General features: G+C 37.7%; 1 protein-coding gene across 4 annotated transcripts in view; it reads left to right on the top strand.

Moving 5' to 3' along the window:
• Positions 1-21,331, top strand: part of LOC137296197 (synapsin-like) — a 119,413-nt gene that overhangs the window by 57,464 nt on the left and 40,618 nt on the right. For all 4 annotated transcript variants that reach the window (XM_067827928.1, XM_067827927.1, XM_067827931.1 and 1 more), the window contains exons 4-6: positions 8,512-8,569; positions 12,300-12,391; positions 20,509-20,659. In XM_067827928.1, coding sequence (XP_067684029.1) covers positions 8,512-8,569; positions 12,300-12,391; positions 20,509-20,659 — 301 coding nt within the window. The remainder of the gene's footprint in view (positions 1-8,511; positions 8,570-12,299; positions 12,392-20,508; positions 20,660-21,331) is intronic.

Consider the following 21,331-nt stretch of genomic DNA (forward strand, 5'->3'; position numbering starts at 1 on the left):
AGTAAGATGGAAATCAATCACTACTTCCCTTGAAGAACTAGGCTTAATAACAGTACCTATCCTACTTCATTGTTGGGTCATAGTAGGCACATTATTTATGTAACTTTGGATCCTATTTTGTAGGTTTGAATCCAAGATTTGGCCTGATTATGACCATTCATCTGTCAACATGTACCACCCAGTGTTCATGGTTCCTACACAGGTACATTTCTGTGACCTGCAACTCTTTCCATCAAAATAGGGGTAGTGGGGTAGCCTAGTGGTTAATGCATTCTCTTGTCATGTTGAATACCCGTGATTTGATTTCCCACATGTGAAGCCATATTTGGTGTCCCCCACTGTGAATATTGCTAAGAGTGGTGGAAAGCCAACACTCTCTCACTCCACCAAAATAAAGCAGACATGTTTTCATACACCCAAAATATTTGTTGTGTTTCTTTACACGCTCACCCACCTTTCAGCTGTTACAAATTTGTATGTTTTCTCTGATCCCCAAGTGCAGTGTCAGGTGTAACTTACAGAGATGGTGTGTAGTTTTCAACCAATGTTGTAACACCACAAAATCTACTTAAAGACTTCTATAAAGACAAAATTCTCAATTTCTGAAAAAAAATTATCCCCTAATTTTGAAAGCAGTTACCTTGAAGATATCTGATTTCATTCGAATAGGATTGCCTTGTGCCAATCAATACATTGGCTGTGCTGCAAATTGATTCGTGGAAATCATCAGTTTGGGATGCATTGACTGGCTTCTCTGTGTCTCTGTTAATGTTGGCCATGCATTCTGTTATGGCAGAGTGGCACGTTTGATTGGTCATTGCGCTCTACCGAGAGTTGGTTATTACTTGCTGACATTTAGTTCACATGGGATACAGTTCAGGCCCACAGTTAATCTTAATCATCTTCAAGAGCATTGCATAATCCAGTTCCTGATTCAAGTATGGAAAGTGGCAAGGTCTAATGAATCCAACAAATTGATGAAGAGTGTTCAGTTTGACTTTCAATTCTTTCTCTCTCCCCTGTGTAAAAAGGATCAGTAATATTTATTTACAACTGATAACTTTTGCTATGTGCAGTATTAAGAGGTGCTGAGAAATGTCAGTGCTCTGATAAAGAGCCTGACAACCCAACAGCCTAGGTTGAGAGACTATCAGCCTTCTTACACTTTTTAGTTTGTGTTGGTGAACATAAATGAACCTCAATGCAAAGTGCTAGTTGTGTTAGGTCTGAAGGACAGCAGTAGTAATGACTTTGATTACGGATTACTGTTCAAGCGTCAAAGTTTGGGTTGCTGTTACCAATATTCCTGTAGCATTACAGCAAGTCTGTTTGATGTGGGCACCATGCCAAAGTTGATGGCAGCCTTAGCGGCTTACTCAAACCCATGATTATGAATGTAACACTGATGAACATGGAACAACACTGATGTGAACTAGTTTGGATGTTGGTTATTTGCATGTATAATTATTGCTGGCTTGTGTTTAACACCATATTCAGCAATATTCTAGCAAGTCAGAGCCTGACCACTGTCTTATTAGTCGCCTCTTTTTATTACGACAAACATGGGTTGCTGAAGACCAATTCTAGCCTTGATCTTCATGGGCTCCTTAAACTGGGATTCAAACAGGTAATCGTAGATTAGGGGTATGGCTTAAATAGGATCGGAAATCTGCACAGTCAGCTGCCATGTATCAGGGCTACATTGATCTTCTTGTGTTGGGAGAGATAAGAAAATAGTGCCAAGCCTCCTTCAATTCCAGGTTGACAAGTACTGTGTGCCCAGAACTTAACTGTCAACTTAAATGGACACACATTTTTCATTCCTTTTTATCTGAAATTCATTTGTTGAAATATAATACCACATCCAAATATGTCACTATTGATTACCCCAAACTGTAAATAATTATTGCACAAACAGGGAAATATATGAAAAGCTCAAACAAGTATGTTAGCATGATGAGCATGTAAAAGGTGGTGCATCGCAATACATCCATGAACAGGAAGGCAGTACTAGCAGCACTTGAGCAAGATCATGGTGGTGCATCGCAATACATCCATGAACAGGAAGGCAGTACTAGCAGCACTTGAGCAAGATCATGGTGGTGCATTGCAATACATCCATGAACAGGAAGGCAGTACTAGCAGCACTTGAGCAAGATCATGGTGGTGCATTGCAATACATCCATGAACAGGACGGCAGTACTTGCAGCACTTGAGCATGATCATGGTGGTGCATTGCAATACATCCATGAACAGGACGGCAGTACTAGCAGCACTTGAGCAAGATCATGGTGGTGCATTGCAATACATCCATGAACAGGACGGCAGTACTTGCAGCACTTGAGCAAGATCATGGTGGTGCATTGCAATACATCCATAAACAGGACGGCAGTACTTGCAGCACTTGAGCAAGATTGTGATGGTGCATTGCAATACATCCATGAACAGGACGGCAGTACTTGCAGCACTTGAGCATGATCATGGTGATGCATTGCAATACATCCATGAACAGGACGGCAGTACTAGCAGCACTTGAGCAAGATCATGGTGGTGCATTGCAATACATCCATGAACAGGACGGCAGTACTTGCAGCACTTGAGCAAGATTGTGATGGTGCATTGCAATACATCCATGAACAGGACGGCAGTACTTGCAGCACTTGAGCATGATCATGGTGGTGCATTGCAATACATCCATGAACAGGACGGCAGTACTTGCAGCACTTGAGCATGATCATGGTGGTGCATTGCAATACATCCATGAACAGGACGGCAGTACTTGCAGCACTTGAGCATGATCATGGTGGTGCATTGCAATACATCCATGAACAGGACGGCAGTACTAGCAGCACTTGAGCAAGATCATGGTGGTGCATTGCAATACATCCATGAACAGGACGGCAGTACTTGCAGCACTTGAGCAAGATCATGGTGGTGCATTGCAATACATCCATGAACAGGACGGCAGTACTTGCAGCACTTGAGCAAGATCATGGTGATGCATTGCAATACATCCATGAACAGGACGGCAGTACTTGCAGCACTTGAGCAAGATCATGGTGGTGCATTGCAATACATCCATGAACAGGACGGCAGTATTTGCAGCACTTGAGCATGATCATGGTGGTGCATTGCAATACATCCATAAACAGGATGGCAGTACTTGCAGCTCTTGAGCAAGATCATGGTGGTGCATTGCAATACATCCATAAACAGGATGGCAGTAGTAGCAGCTCTTGAGCAAGATCATGGTGGTGCATTGCAATACATCCATGAACAGGAAGGTAGTACTTGCAGCACTTGAGCAAGATCATGGTGGTGCATTGCAATACATCCATGAACAGGAAGGCAGTACTAGCAGCACTTGAGCATGATCATGGTGATGCATTGCAATACATCCATGAACAGGACGGCAGTACTAGCAGCCCTTGAGCAAGATCATGGTGGTGCATTGCAATACATCCATAAACAGGACGGCAGTACTAGCAGCACTTGAGCAAGATCATGGTGGTGCATTGCAATACATCCATGAACAGGACGGCAGTACTTGCAGCACTTGAGCAAGATCATGGTGGTGCATTGCAATACATCCATGAACAGGAAGGCAGTACTAGCAGCACTTGAGCATGATCATGGTGATGCATTGCAATACATCCATGAACAGGACGGCAGTACTAGCAGCACTTGAGCAAGATCATGGTGGTGCATTGCAATACATCCATAAACAGGACGGCAGTACTAGCAGCACTTGAGCAAGATTGTGATGGTGCATTGCAATACATCCATGAACAGGACGGCAGTACTTGCAGCACTTGAGCATGATCATGGTGGTGCATTGCAATACATCCATGAACAGGACGGCAGTACTTGCAGCACTTGAGCATGATCATGGTGGTGCATTGCAATACATCCATGAACAGGACGGCAGTACTTGCAGCACTTGAGCATGATCATGGTGGTGCATTGTAATACATCCATGAACAGGACGGCAGTACTAGCAGCACTTGAGCAAGATCATGGTGGTGCATTGCAATACATCCATGAACAGGACGGCAGTACTTGCAGCACTTGAGCATGATCATGGTGGTGCATTGCAATACATCCATGAACAGGACGGCAGTACTTGCAGCACTTGAGCAAGATCATGGTGATGCATTGCAATACATCCATGAACAGGACGGCAGTACTTGCAGCACTTGAGCAAGATCATGGTGGTGCATTGCAATACATCCATGAACAGGACGGCAGTATTTGCAGCACTTGAGCATGATCATGGTGGTGCATTGCAATACATCCATAAACAGGATGGCAGTACTTGCAGCTCTTGAGCAAGATCATGGTGGTGCATTGCAATACATCCATAAACAGGATGGCAGTAGTAGCAGCTCTTGAGCAAGATCATGGTGGTGCATTGTAATACATCCATGAACAGGAAGGTAGTACTTGCAGCACTTGAGCAAGATTGTGATGGTGCATTGCAATACATCCATGAACAGGAACGTAGTACTTGCAGCACTTGAGCAAGATCATGGTGGTGCATCGCAATACATCCATAAACAGGATGGCAGTACTAGCAGCACATGACATTTCAGTGTTGGAAATTACTTTAACCATGTGTCATGTCATGTCTATTCTAGTGTCATGTCATGGTGTCTTGTCATTTTCATGAGCACCGCGTGTCTTCACAGTGATACTCTATTTTCAGTTAGTGCTCACTAGAATCTGTTTGATAATCAAATTAGTTCTCCTGTAGCATGTTTTTTATATATTTATTGTGCCTGTGGTGCTGTTATACACTTGATGGCATAATTGGAATAGATTCCCTTTGAGGTAAGAACAATTTGAGGTGAAATCAATCATGGCCTTCAGCAATGCATGCTTGCCATAAAAGGCTTGCCATGCTTGTCGTAGGAGGTGACTAATGGGATTGGGTGATCAGGCTCGCTGACTTGGTTGACACATGTCATCGGTTTCCAGTTGCACAGATAGATGCTCATGCTGTTGATCACTGGATGGTCTGATCTGGACTTGATTATTTCCATATAGCGGGAATATTGCTGAGTGCAGCATAAAACTAAACTAACTCACTAGCTTACAATTTGAAATCATGTACTCCAGAATACTAAATGATAAGGATTATAGTCAGTGAAAATGTGCTCTGAGTATAAACTTATTGAACTGAATGGCACACAGAATGTACTTCTTTTGCATTCCAAAATTAATAATTGTATTCTTCATTTCATTTTCTCAACTCTTTGATGTTTGATGAAATGACATTTACTGACTTGAAAAATGAATTGAATGCATTTTTCTCCTTGCCACATCTAAATGTAAAAGGGCATATCTAAACTTCTTGAATGCCCTGTGGCACACTTAAATGCATACTGCTATAGCAGCATTTTTTAAATAGAGGAAAACCCCCGCTGTATCAAGTTTATCTGTCATGACGAATGAAGTTCATGACCGGGAAGGCTAAAATCGTTTCAATGCATGTAGCTTTCACAGTGCTTCTAACACGATGCTATGGTTGAAAGAACATGGCATGCCTATGTAGACTATGTACCTGTAATTTATTTAGTGATGAATTTCTATCTCCCAGAAATATCCCAATTGGGCCAATTTGTCAACAATTAACATGGTCATGTCGCCTGTCAATTTTAAACTTAGCTAATGAGTATCACTTTTTATCTCACTGACATAAATTGTTACGTAAACAACGCATCATCATGACGCATGTTTACATTTATTTACATTTGTTAGTATTGTATATTCTTCGCTCTTGCACCACCAATGGTGGTTTATGAAAGTATACAAGTTTAAGTATAAAGTTCTAAAGAAGGGAACTATGTTTTGAAAAGAATTCTCTCTACTCCCGACATGGATTATGCTTCCTGGCTCCCTATCTTAACTTTGGCGGTACTCCCATAATTTGCTGTCCTGGAAAAAGACAAACTTATAATAGTCTTCCCAGGGCATCTGAAAAATTTAGCCTTCCTGATGATGTGTTATGCATTAAATTTTACAAATTTGTCAAAATATAGTTATATGATGGCATAGTTTTCAAATATTACAGGGCACAAGTATGGCTTTGAAAATTCAGAAATCTGATATTTCTCCTTTAACATTAAATTCGTTTATCTAACTTCTCTGGGACATAAGGTGGTGGTAAGGTGCATGTTTAAGGCCTTCCTGCTCTTCCTTAACAGATATGGTAAATGGATAATGAACATAGTGAAATGTTGATGAAAAAGTGTGGAAGACTTTTAGAAGTGGTGTATTGATCTTCAAAATACAAATGAGTCTTTAGTGTAACTACCTTGATCTTCACTGAGCAACGTATTTATGTCAAGTCTCTATGGAAATAGATCCTGGAGAGAAAAAGGAATGTTTTGTGTTTGTTATTGATTTCTTCAGTTCATGTCGAGACAATTCAACACCAACCTGATGGATTTAATCCAAAAGCAAATAGAATTACCTGATGTTTGTAGTTCCATGACTCAGTGTACTTATTTATCTGTAAGAAACAAGTGCTTTGTGGAAAGTGGAAATGTTTGTTTTACAATGTAATTGTCCAGGCATGAATATCTCATAAGACGGAGATAGAGTAATGCACTTCAGTGTGGACATGTGTTGTGCTTAAGTCTCTGTTGAACAGCAGTGATGTTCAGATTGTTGCCCTGACCAGTTAGGTGATGTCTGATATTCAACATCACTGTTGGTCAGCTGATATAAGATATTCAACATCACAGTTGGTCAGCTGATATCTGATTTCAACATTACAGTTGGTCACCTGATGTCTGATATCAACATTACAGTTGGTCAGGTGATATCTGATATTCAACATTACAGTTGGTCAACTGATATCTGATATCAACATTACAGATGGTCATCTGATAACAGCATTACATTTGGTCAACTGATATCTGATTTCAACATTAAAGTTGGTCAGGTGATATCTGATATTCAACATCACAGTTGGTCAGATGATATAAGATATTCAACATTACAGTCATAATATTTATTTATGACTCTGATAACTTTTGCTATGTGCAGTATTAAGAGATGCTGAGAAATGTCAGTGCTCTGACCAGACTCATTTGAGTTTTGTGTTGGAATCCTTTAAAAGTTTTACATCTTCAAAATGATATAAAGCTTGACAAATGTCAGTGCTCTGACCAGACTCGTTTGAGTTTTGTGTTGGTTAATGATTGGTCAACTGATATCTGATATTCAACATTGCAGATGGTAAGCTTATATCTGATATTTAACATTGCAGTTGGTCAGGTGATATCAGATATTCAACATTTCAGCTGGTCAGCTGATATCTCATGTTTAGCATTGCAGTTGGTCAGCTGATACTTAACATCGCAGTTGGTCAGCTGATATTTAACATCACAGTTGGTCAGCTGATATTTAAAATCACAGTTGGTCAGCTGATATCTGATATTCAACATTGCAATTGGTCAGCTTATAGATATTCAGTGTTACAGCTGGTCAGCTTATTAATGGTATTCAACATTGCAGTGGGTCAGCTGATATCAACATTCAACATTACAGTATTACTGAAAACTTACCCACATTTTAGGAAAGTGATATAGCATCACAGCATTCTTAGATTTGACAGACTTACAATCAACAAAATATTTATGATTGTATATGTCTAAATTAAGGTAATAAATGGAAGTTTATTTTCTCAATATGCTTATTTACCTTTGTCATTCCCCTTGCTAGTGGCTTAACGTGTTTTCCTCAGGATGAACAAGTGCATCCAAGTTAATCCTGTGTTGTAGATGTTATATCTTCATTTATTCCACATGTGGAATTTAACAGTTTTACTCATGGAGTGGAGAAACTAAGAAACAAATATTTGGAACTTTGAATGAATTATTTTCAAAATAGTATTTACATTTAAACTGACCACATGTCATACACTGAAATTAAGAAGTATGTTGAGTATCGATACTCCATTTTGCCTGCTGAAACCATGGCATTAAGTCAGCATGAGCATCACAGTAATTTTCGACAGTGTAACATAACAAGACGCACAGCTGGTGTGAGACTTTGAAAATATGAATCCACAGATCATTACAGTGTAAAAGGAACATTATTTGAGCTTGGGACACTTAATCATTTTCATCCTATTTGATTCTAGATTTCCATCATGTAAAAATACTTGTCTGAAGAGAAACTGGAGTATGTTTTTTCTTAGTTTTTCTGCCTACCGTCACTTTAGCTCTTTGTTTAATGGCAAAGGTACGTTGACATTAAAATGACATTAGATGAAATGATGGCTGGAAACCATTGTCTGGACAGTGTATGTTTGTATGCTGAAGGAAATATTTGATTTTGTTTGTCCAGAACTAGGTCTTAATGATATTTGTTACTATAGAATATTTTACAAGGAATGACATATATGAGATTCTGACAATCAGTTCCTTTGTGTTTGTATTATCATATCCGCATTACATCACGTTTTATTTAATGTTTTAATAGGTGACATTTTACTTGCAGGTCAAAATACTTTAGAGGTAAAAAGATATTTGGAGACTGGGATATACGTGTAGAACAGGTAAGTTGATAATAATGCTGCTTCTCATAGTATATAGATCAATTAATTTCTTTTCTTATTTCGGGTGTGATGGAACCTATCCTTTATGAAAAACAAAGTGTTATGTGATGGAAAATATCTCATTTTGAAATGTTACTTTTTCAATAATATTTCCCTATCAACCCTCATGGCATATCAATCGCTCATTTCATTTTGACAAATTGTCATCTTGGCATTTGACAGAAAACAAATTGATAAGGCACGACATTTATAGCCATCAACAATTTATCTAAATAGTTATCATGGTTGATATAGCAATCGCTATATTGCTCCCTGATATCTTCAGATAGTCTAAACGCCTATAATGGTTGATTCACAGATATGTTATAGTGTACCACATATGGCTAGCCTTAGATAATCTTTGGTTTTGTTTATAAGGTCTTGACACAAATGTTATGCATATGTTAAAGGAATAAGTCTGACAGATACCATATTGTTATTTACCATATGTTCACATGTTTGTCAGTTGTATAGTTGACTTGCCTGTGCATGTGTTTATGAAGTATCCCATCTGTGAGGCAGGATTTGCTTAGTTTTTCTTTAACACATTGGCCACTGTTGAATTGATATTTATAACTGTATACTTATGGCACAGTCAGAATTGTGCAATAATCAGTGCTTTCAGTCAGTATGCGAAATAGTTTCCAACTTTAGCTAACCAGTTGGCCAAGCTATGTCAAAATCAAGGGGGTGTATATATATACATACCAGAGGCACAACAGAGAAAACTTGTTTAACAACGTTGAAGACTGAAAAGATAATACAAACATGAGGCCAGTGAAACAACATTGTAATTGAACAACCATGGATACTTACATACCATCAGTTGTAATCACAAGTTGCCATTTTGTCTGTTCATTGGAGGTACTGTCTAAATGGAGATGTTTTTAAGCCTTATTTAGCTCAAGAACATTCATGATTGTGCGTTTCCCGACATGTGCACACACTTTCACCCCAGGGTAAGGTACATATAGTTTGTGAAGGATATGAAACGTCATTGTGTGTAGATAATTCATTCAGGTGTCTTGCCATGGTATCACAAATGTACAATGATTGCTACATTTAGATTATTAGTTCTATTATAGTTTGTTACAAATATGTACTGTCATGTATTTAACACATACAATATGATATCTAGTATTTCACTGATTTCATAGTTAATGTCAAGGTGTGTATCATATCGTGAAACCATGCATCACTACGCAGCTAAAAAGATGCATGAGAACTTTCTGATTTTCCCAAATCTGTGAAAATATGAAAAAATATTTGATTAAATTGAAATGAAATTAAATGCTCTGTTGAAATTCATTTTCACATTAGCAATATTGCTTCCTTATTAAGAGGAGATAATTGTTGAATGATATGGCCTTTTATTAATTATGCAGACAGCCACTTTCTGTTTAACTTCCATTTCCAAAAATAAACATGAATAATAAAGGTAACTCACAACTGAATGGAAACCATGAGGCTTGTGCAGTGTGTATAGAGGAAATTCAATTGTAATAATTCAGGTCACATATTACATTGATACTCCATTCTTTGGGTATCACTTGATAGCTCCCTCTTAACTCAAAACCAGCGACATAAGTATGCATCTTGCTTTGCCCCTGCTCCCAGTTTAGGTTTGGTAAAAGGAGGAGAAGAGCAGTATCTATTTTAATATCAAAATGATTCTGTTTATTTGCTTGTTTTTCATACATGTGGTCTCACCTCAGAGAGAAATGCGTACCTGTGGAATAAGTCATGTGACAATAACCGTCTAGCCCCAAACAGCCAGCTTGGGTTATCCAGGGTAATAATGTGCTGTGCTATTCATTGTTAGCATACCTATTGTGGGGTTAGGCACTACATAAATGGACACATAACTATTGTATTTCCAGAATTTGGGGATCTAAGTGGCCAAGGTGTATAGGATGTTGTTTTTTCCCCATGTGGTTGACTTGTACCTGTGATTATAGATTCTAATCATGGTATGCCCAGATTATGTTTCTAGGTTTTGATTTCACTATTAGGGCTTATTGGTTTTGCCAAAATAGTAAACATCTGAGAAATCTATATCTTCAGGCTTTCTGTCACTGTTATCATTATATATCCTGCTGGTTCTTCACTTGTGAACTCTCAATTTGCTGCTCTGGCAATAACAAGTACAAATGCTGATTATACCTGTCATCAAAATAAACTGCTGTTTCCTTTTCCAAGCTGAATTTTCTGAAATAACCTTGGTATCTACACTGACATGAGATGTATGATGTTTATGTAATTGTATGGACTTATGTGATGCATTTTTACTTATCATTAACATGAATTGTTTTCTTCAATTGCAGGCTGAATTTTCAGAAATAACTGCCTTCAGTCACTGAAGATGTCTGAGGCTTTTTTAATTGTATGTTTTATATACTATCAAAAAAAAGACACATGTAGACGAGAAATCTGTTGTGAAAATGTTGTATTTTCAAGCATGTATAACTCATCCACAAATAGACTATTAAGTGTATAAAATTTTACACCAGCTTAGAAGAATGTAATGTCTATACAACCAAGTGTATACTTTTAGATAATGGCGACGATGAGCACGATGGTGACTTGTAACATAGCCCGATCCCGACGTCAGGTTTCCTGACTTTCAGACCAATCTCTTTCAACCTGTTCCAAACAGTTTGACTGGGTATTCTCTGAAGTCCAGGCACCCTGGCTGCTGTGGTGTGAACCATGTCAGTATGATCACGAAACTGCAGTACCCAGATGTACTGATCTTGGGCTGCAGTGGTAACCCGAGGTCTACCTGTACGGGGACAGTCATTTGTTATACCTGTTTGGTTGCAACAAGGTGCTCAGACTAACATTCAATTGCCTGGCAAGAGAATATTGGCAATGTCCAGCATGCATTCTTGCAATGGCGATGTTCCATGTTGCAGAGTCAAGATGTCCAACATAGTGATTTGACCTTGAAACTCCTTCAAAACGAATACCAATTTCTGAAAGTAATCTGGGTTTTCATTATGAGACAGTGAATGCTCTTTGTTGCACAGTGTCAACTGGAAGGTGATTTCTGGTGCATTGTGGTAATGCCATTCTAATCCTTGTAAAAATTCTCATCAATATCAACATTTTCTGGTTAAACTGATTTTTTATTTGTGCAATTGTGTAAAATCATGTTATCAATACATGTGTTACATATTTTGACGATTGTTTGATGACAATAGGTAATTAATAGATGTTTAAAATGCAGATCGCATATGTGTTACTTTTTTGGGAAAGTACATTATGTTTACTTTACTTGTGATTAATATGAATTGTTTACTTCACTTCCAGGCTGAATTTTATGAAAATAACCAGTCCTTCTCTGATGTGAGATGTATGAGATTTATTTAATTGTATGGGTATATGATGAATTACTTAACTTGTGATAAACATGAATTGTTTTCTTCATTTTCAAGGTGAACTTTCTGAAAATAACCAGTGCCTTTACTGACAGAAGATGCGTGAAGTTTATCTAATTTTATGCTTTTATGTTATGTTTGTTTAACTTGTGAATTCTTTTCTTCAATTGCAGGCTAAATTTTCTGAAATACATCTTTACAACTACACTGATACAAGATGTAAGAGTTCTTTAATTGTGTCGATTTATGTTGTTATGTTTTGTATGAAGTATATTTTACTTGTGCTTAACATGAATTTTCTTCACTTGCAGGCTGAATTTTCTGAAATAAACCTTGCTGCCTACACTGACTCAGGGTGCATGGTTGATATTCAAGTCAACAGGAATGGGACTAAAGTTGTCAGGTAGGCATGCGGCAGGAGGCACTGATCTGTGAAACAAGACCACCAGCAGACCATATGCCACATTAAACATGTCTGCCAGTTACTCGCTGCAACACTGCATTAAAACATAGACAGCCACGGGTCGATGAAATGTCAGATCTTGATTCAGAACCGTTTGGGAAGGTGTTGTGATATTTTTATCATGGACAGATTTGATTTCAAAGTCTATAGAATATTTTTTCAATTTTTTAAATGGCTTGTTTTCATTTTTGTTTCACAACCAGATCTCATTCAAACAATGATATTCTTAGAACATATTCTTAGGGCACCATTTTGAGAAAGCAACATTGTATCAAACTGACAGGTGATGTGCCTTTTATTCAAAATATTCTGATTGAAATATCATCATCATCATCATCATCATCATCATCATCATCTGTTGTAGAAACGGTGGGGTAGCCTACTAGTTAAAGCATTTGCTTGTCATGCCAAAGGCTCGGGTTCAGATCCCCACGTGGGTACACGGGTGAAGCCCATTTCTGGCGTCCTCTTCTGTGATATTGCTGGAATATTGCAAAAACCAAGTAAAAATGTTGTGATTTCGATTACACCTCTTTAAATTTATCATAAGTAAGTAGGATTCTTTGTTACCTTTTATTCTGGAAGTAAAGTATGGACTAATAGCATATTTATTGTTATCAATTGTTTTTTCAAGCAAGCTTCTGGCCATCATGTCAATTTTCTCTATCAGAAAGCCCGACATCCGCTGGTGCTGTGGAAACACAATGGTATCTGAAAGCTTATTTTCTTCGTACCGCTTTAAAAAAATTAGATTGGCACCAGAATTCAAAGGTCAGTTCAGTAATTGGGACCATAACATATTTTTGCCTAAAAGCGGTGTAAAATCATACTCACTCATATGTTACTCCAAGGACTGCTCACTAAGTCACCTTACAGGGTTGCCTCCCTTTGGCAGATCAGAAACCTATGATCCAGTGATCCATTATTATGATTCTACTTGCATCTGACCCAAATCCTATTTTTCATCAAAGGGGTAAACATTCTTCATCTCACTTCCAATCTGACATACCATGATATGAGTGGAATAGTGTTCTAAGAGGCATTAAACCCTTGTTTTAACTCACTCACTCACTATAATGTTAGATTGCTGAATAAAGGATCTGTGAAGATCTGGTTTAGGATTCAGCATCAGATGTTTGTTTGAGGCGCGTAACAGGATCAGGAGGTCAGACTTATTAACACATGTCATCATATTCCTGTTGTGTAGATTGATGCTCATGCTGTTGATCACTGGACTGCCTAGTCCAGATTACTTCTCTGAGTGCTGAGTGGCATTTAGAAGTTGGTGTTTTGAACAATGAGGAGTATTCCATTGGTTTTACTTGCTTGATAACAACGTTAGTAGCTGCACAGAAACATTGCTCATAATAACTATACTAAAGAAGTTTTATATCCATAGAACCCTCCTTGTTGTTGGTCCAGACATGGTTATTTACAGACCACTGCCATCTGGCTGGAATATTGCTGACTTCAGCAGTAAACAAGAAGCAAAAAAAAAAAATGAATATAGGTCAGCCTCTGTACCTCCAGGACAATCTTTTTTCAAGTGAGTGATTATTTGTCTCAGAGTTCATGAAAAAAATTCAACTGGAAATTTTTTTTCTTTGACTTTGGCGGAACTGTACATAGGAAAAAAGACACAAACAAATTGCTTGAAGTCTCGGGAAGTTATTTTGTCTCAAGAGTATTGGTCAAGCTGCTGTTATCAATACAATTACTTATTTACCAAAACGTCTTTCGACATGATGGATTCTTAAATGTGTAAATGGAAGTTTTGTTGATCAATAATGGTGGAAGATGTGTTAGCCCAAACTATCATCCCATTTCTTATGTGGCAACTGAGAATTGGTGTGTCTACGTTTGATGAACATGTACATACACATAACTAGACAGCAGATAACAGCAGAATATGTGATAACCCAAGCAATTATAATATTTCCTATATGGCCGTTGAGAAATCTTGTGTTCACCAGTTATTTGCTGAACATATAGATATTATAATTTAATAGCAGGACAATTTAACCGCAAAAAAAATTTTTATAATCATTTAACAAATACTTTGAGCATGAATTCTTTATTTTCAAGTCTGTTTTCTATCTGGATCAATTATCCAATGCAGTGCCATGATGCCCCAGATGCATTAAGAAAGACAGCATGTCATTCATGACACACTTTCATGACATCTAATCAGCTGGGAATTGGATGACACTGTGCAGAGATTGGGTATTATTTAATTTGTAGATGGCACGGAGGCACTATATGGAGCTTACAACATGTTGCTCTGTACTTTAAGTAAGACGTATAGGCCTTCTAATGATATTATTGGTTTACAGCATTTTTGCCTAAAATTTAGTGTAAGTGGTTAAAATTGTTGTGTATGTATGTATGTATGTATGTATGTATGTATGTATGTATGTATGTATGTATGTATGTATGTATGTATGTATGTATGTATGTATGTATGTATGTATGTATGTATGTATGTATGAAAGAATGAACACATGCGCGCTCATGCATGCACACACACACGCTCACGCACACACACTCACATAAATGCGAACACAAAAACAAACAACAAAACAAGTGTGTGTGGTGAATTTTCAATTCCACACATGCAACTCACACACATGAATGTTCTACCAGCATGTGGTCCCTCATTGTATGAAGAAGAGAAATGTGACAACAAATTAATGATCATTTGCTGAACATTTTTCTATTCAGATGTCCAAAATTGTGAGACAAATCATCAGAGTTGGTCTGCTGATTTCATGTTACTGCAAAATTTGGTTTTGTTGCATTTATTAGATTTTGTACTAGTGAGTAATTCAGCAGTCTCAAATGACATCACAAACTGTAGGCCATGCTGTTGAGGTTGCCCATGAAGAGTAAAGTGAGGCCACTCTTGACTGACATGAACACATAGCAATGCAAAACATGCACTCTCAAAGGAAGCCTCAGTTTGTCATGTTTCGTGTTTAGGCATCAGTATTGTCTAAAAGCTATCCAGCATTGTCCATATATAATACATGTTACAGGGCAAAGATGTTTAGAATAAGTTGGTTTCTATAATTATAAGCTCTGCAGGCCATTGTGACATCATTAATTACCATGGCAAAAGAATCAAATGGCATTACTTGTGTCTGCTGTTAAAGCGTGTTAGATGTATCTTTTACACCTAAATCACTGTGGTTTTTAAAGTTCACAAACTACAAAGTTTGCAGAGTGATATTTGATGATAAATTTGATATCGTCTCATAAACAGTAATTCCTCCTTATCAAAATAATTCACATAAACGCTTTGAAAATCTGAAAGATTGTTACTCTCACAGTTCATAACGTGCAGAGCTGAGGAGCTTTCCATGGGTTTATTGCTGCCCAAAGCCTTAATGTACAGAATCTAGACTGTTCAGACAGCAGGATTTCATGTGTTTTTTCCTACCTTTAAAAGGGTTAATGTACAGAAGCTATATTTCCTTCAGAAAGGTTTCATATGTTTATTCCAAACCCAAAGAGGGTTAAGGTACATCAATCAGTCAATCAATCAATCAATCAATCAGTCAGTCAGTCAGTCAGTCAGTCAGTCAGTCAGTCAGTCAGTCGATCGATCAATCATTATATTGCATGAAGGCCAGTGGCCTATGTACAAAATATATGTGTATAGCATGTACAACATATACAACTTATGACACACGTTACAGTGAATCTCTTCTCAATATGAGTGAACCTAGACAGAACCTAGACTGTTCAAACCGAAAGATTTTATGTGACTGTTCCTAGCCCAAATAGGGTTAATGTACAGAACCGAGACTATTCAAGCAGAAAGGTTTCATGTGGTTGTTCCAGCCTTTAGAAAATCAATATAAGATGAAAGAACAGATTAAATTTTCAAAGGTTGGTTATCACTCAATGAACTGAAGGCCAAGTCAAGGTCACCACCTGATTCAGTATTTTCGTTGTGAAACATCAGGATAGCACATAAAATTTGACAATAGCGTGTCTCAGTGTGCACTTGTTGTGTATGAAATACCAAACATGAGATATTTAACTGCCAGATGATAGCCACAAGTCTCAGCATGCAAATGTGATCTCAAGGGGTACCTAGATAAATAGCATTACTTTGAATTATTTGTAAATAGGTCCTGAAAAGTAGGGAATTGAAATATCACCCTGGCTACCGCATAACAGCAGTCAACATTTCATTTAGAAAACTGGTCTTTTGTCTCGATCAATAGCAAGGGCATTAATTGGTATAATTAAAAGAGAGGCTGTTTTGATCGGCTTACAAAAGCAGAGGATGCCTGAAGTCTTTTTGGGTGGAATAGATTGGTTATCCCAAGGGATGTATCAGTGTTCATTGGCTATCTTAAGAATTCTGTCCAATGAAAGATAGTTATTGGATCATCAGTAGTGCATAAATATTTATAGGTACTGCTGATATTTTAAGATGCCTACTGTGTTGGAGTCATAGAGCTATGCTGAGGATACTTCCTTTGGAAATCGGTCAAGTCATGAAAAATGATGGAGTTTATCATACAGTTTACCTAACAGTGTGTTATTATGATTTGAAACCTCTGATGACCAGTTCATATTCTATAAACTTATAGTAGATAGTATTCACATGTCTTGTGTTTTAGGAATGCTGTACTACAGTGTCTATGGGATAGCCCTTTCACAATACATAATAACAAACCTTTCATGTGAACATCAGGATAATGACATAGGGATTCCATTTGGGTAAAAAAAATGTGTCTATTTCTTATTCATTCGTTTCTGAGAAACCATGTCAGAACTGAGACAGGTGTATGGAAACAGATCAGTAATGATATACAGAGTACATAATTGATTCAATCACATCATGGGTATCTGAGAGACGAAAAAAGCAGATTTGGTACTTGTGGATTTCAACTGATTATATTCTTACAATTGTGATGTATGGCTCACTAAGGAAGGTGATAATGATTTTGAGGGATGGGTTGGGGGGTCACCATTTTGTTCTAGGGAGGCAGGGGGCATCAATTTTGTACACATACTAAGGGGTCAGTTTTGTGCATAATAATATTTTTTAAATTATACTTAAAGAATTGTGGGGGGTGCTGAATAAGTTTGTGTATGACATGTAGGGGAGGGATCACTTAATCTGCACATAAAGTTTCAATGAAGTCATTCATGTTGTAAGTGCTTCTCCGTAAGAATCATCAGGAACCCCCCCTCCCCCAACCATCATGAACGTTCCCTTAGTCTTCATTATTTGATACTAAAATACCACTTACAGATATATCACAGGATTCTAGCACACCAAAGGGATGTAACTCTACATGTCAAATAATTCAACACATCACCACCCCCTAAACACCATCATGAACATTCCCTTAGTCTTCATTATTTGATACTAAAAGACCACTTACATTCTAGCACACCAAAGGGATGTAACTCTGCATGTCAAATAAGTCAACATCAACCAATATACAACTGTCCTGTGCTTTTCGTGGTTATTATTCATGTGTTGAAACAATGTAAATGACAGGAAGAGAATATCATTCAATGGAATTTTGGCTGAGATAACATATGATAAATACTTTATTTTCAAATAAAAAAGTTTGGCTACATCATCAATGAAAATATAAAGAATACATAGAATTCTATGCATGACATGTATGAGCTAAGTTATGTATGTAAAGTCTTTACAACACTAAAATTACAACAGAAATCATAGTATAAAAATAAATAAAATTAGTAAGTAATTAGTCCAAAACCATATTGCTTAAAAGAGCAGCTGGGATAATGTTGCCAGTAACTGCAGCATGGTGTCCCCAGCAGCGCCTCATTGATGCTGGCGGTGGAGGATTTGTCTCTTATTCAGCAGCCACTGTGTCATATTAATTACCTTCCTCAGGTGTCTCCTCCCAACTCAGTACACTTCCTGACCACTATCCCCCAGGGAGTCTAACGTATTTAGTCAGTGTCACCAACATGCTTTGATTATCTCTTCATTAAGGCGACCTTGCTGTCCTCCGTCAGCTTAATGGACTTAACTGTGTAATTTATAACATTCAGGAGACCAGTCAGATTTAATTTTATCTTCTTAATAGGAGACGACATAAAATCGTTACTATTTGGAACCTTTTTACCGGTGTTTTGATTCTATTACCTTAGGTTATAACACCAGCAAGAGTGTTCCAGGAATCCTGAGCAACATATTCCACAAAGTGTGTTCACTGAAAAAATAAACAAACAGTGATTACGCCAGCTGTCCCTTTGATGTGGTTAATCTCAGTGGTGTGAGTTCTATATCTAGAATAATTTCTAATGAATTTTGGTTTGAGGCTTAAATGAAATGCCCATGGTATTCATTTGACAAGGTAGGAAATTTGGGAATAAGGCAGACCTATTCTTTTTCTTCTTTTATGTTTCCTGGCGGTCATATCTTTTCAAGAATAAGAAAAAGAGACAAAAATTCTCCAGTAAAAAATATAATCCTAATGTTTTCATTGGCCAAAAATGTAAACTTGCCACATAATTTGTTTTTCATTGTTTTTTGCCTTATATATGCTTCATTAGTTGCCAAAAATATGATAATTTTAGTATTTAAAAGGAATATTACTTTGGTGATTAAAAAACCAAAACTACCTTCCTGTCTTTTAGTTTCTCCAGGACAAAAATCCATAAAACAGCTAATAAAATTGGTGTGGCCTAAGCATGTAATATTAATTGCTAATAAAATTAGTGCCTATTCATAAAGCACCTGTTTCCACACACTTATGCATGCTCAAGACAGTGACACATGATTAAAATGGTTGTGAGGCACTAGAGGGTGTCACGCTGTGGCTGAAATATGACTAATGTGACATCAAATATTAACTCACTCAGTCCTTAGAAGGCTAACAGTCATATGAATTATCCCACAAGGTACCCATTTACTGCTGGGTGAACTGTAACAATTTATGAACATGCTTACCTTGGGTGAAACCACATAATTTTTTTACTGAAGCCAACAATGGAATAGTTGTTAATTTACTAAATAGTATTCCTAGCATATGTTTGATCACATGTAATTAAATGATGCAGCAGGCCCACCACGTGAAGATCTGGTATAGTTTACATGTTCACCATAATGGTGCCAAATGTCATAGTTGTATACAGTTACACCTTTGTGATCAGAGATGAAACTAGACCTCACATGGTCTAGTGATCAACACATGATTAGCACATGGTCTAGTGATCAGCATATGATCTAGTGAACAGCACATGGTCTAGTGACCAACTCATGGTCTAGTGAACAGCACATGATCTAGTGATCAACTCATGGTCAAGTAATCAACACATGGTCTAGTGAACAGCACATACTCCAATGAACAGCACATGGTCTAGTGAACAACAAGTGATCTAGTGAACAGCACATGATCTAGTAATCAACACATGATCTAGTGAACAGCACATGATCTACTGATCAACAAGTGATCTAGTGAACAGCACATGGTCTAGTGATCAACACATGATCTAGTGAACAGCACATGGCCTATTGACCAACTCATGGTCTAGTGAACAGCACATGATCTAGTGATCAACTCATGGTCTAGTGATCAACACATGGCCTAGTGAAAAGCACATTATCTTGTGAATGGCACACAGACCAAAAGACAAGCAACGTTAAGCAGTATGGACCCTGTCTCCTCCTGGGATTTTCTGTACCTTTAGTCCTGATTTACACTGCAGGATATGGGTATATTTGGGAAGCCACTATTCACCCAGCTGTAGATGGGTGCCGGGTGGGATGAGATTGAATTTCCAGTGTTAACCATCCAGTACCTAAGTATTGGATAGGTTTTTGGTTAGATCACTTTAAGCATGGCTTTTATTTAAGCTCATCAGTCATAATTCTATGATACAGGTCTTATTGCAGACAGTCAAGCAAGATATGATCTCATCTGAACAACATGTTCTTTGGGAGTCATGTGTCTTGTGAATCAGAAAAGTCAAGCATGACATCCTCGCTTGGTGACAATGCAATGTTCTTCTGGTGTTGTACATGTTTGTCAAAGTCATGATTTTCATTACAGATCCTTCAAACCAGACTTCCTGCTGGTGAGACAACATGTCAGAGACGCACACGAGGATTGGAGAAATCTGTTGCTAGGCTTCCAGTATGGCGGAGTGCCTAGCATCAATGCCCTTCACTCCCAGTATCAGTTCCTGGACAAGCCATGGGTGGTACGTAGTGGTACGGCAGGAGAGTCCATCTCCCCACATTCCCATGATGACATGCCTTTGTCACCATACTGATGATGCCTTGTGTTTAGTCTTAAACTGAGCAAAACATATTAAGCATTATGAACTTTGAGGAATTGTTTTTTGTATTTTTTCACATATATTCTCAGATTAATTATCCTTTAGAAAACAAATTCTTTGCAATTATAGTTTTAATACCAGAGCATGCTACATTAGTATGTCTCAACTTGTTAACATGTTACCTGATAAACATTCTCCTCTGGGTCTCCGGTCATTCTGGATAAATTAGTGTGAGATCTCAAGTAAAGAATTCGTGAAAGCCAGTGACATATGATGATAAATACTTTTATGATGCACCACGAAACACTGGAGATTTTCTAGAATGTCATGACTATTCAGTTGTAACAGAATCAAAAGCATTGCCATCCCTCTTAACTTTGACATCATCGTCATCATCGTTGTCATCGTTGTCATCGTCATCATCATCACCACCTCCACCCTCTTCCTCTGGTTTGATAATTGCTGTGTATCAAAATCCACCTTGACAATACTTAGGTCATGGTATTAGTCAGTAATATGCTCTCTGTAAATCACTAAATACGAGTATCGGTGACAGCATCTATTTTTCCAGTTTCACACTGCTGGCTCAACATG

Source organism: Haliotis asinina, chromosome 9 (assembly GCF_037392515.1).
Source record: "Haliotis asinina isolate JCU_RB_2024 chromosome 9, JCU_Hal_asi_v2, whole genome shotgun sequence".
Taxonomy (NCBI): Eukaryota; Metazoa; Mollusca; class Gastropoda; order Lepetellida; family Haliotidae; genus Haliotis; species Haliotis asinina.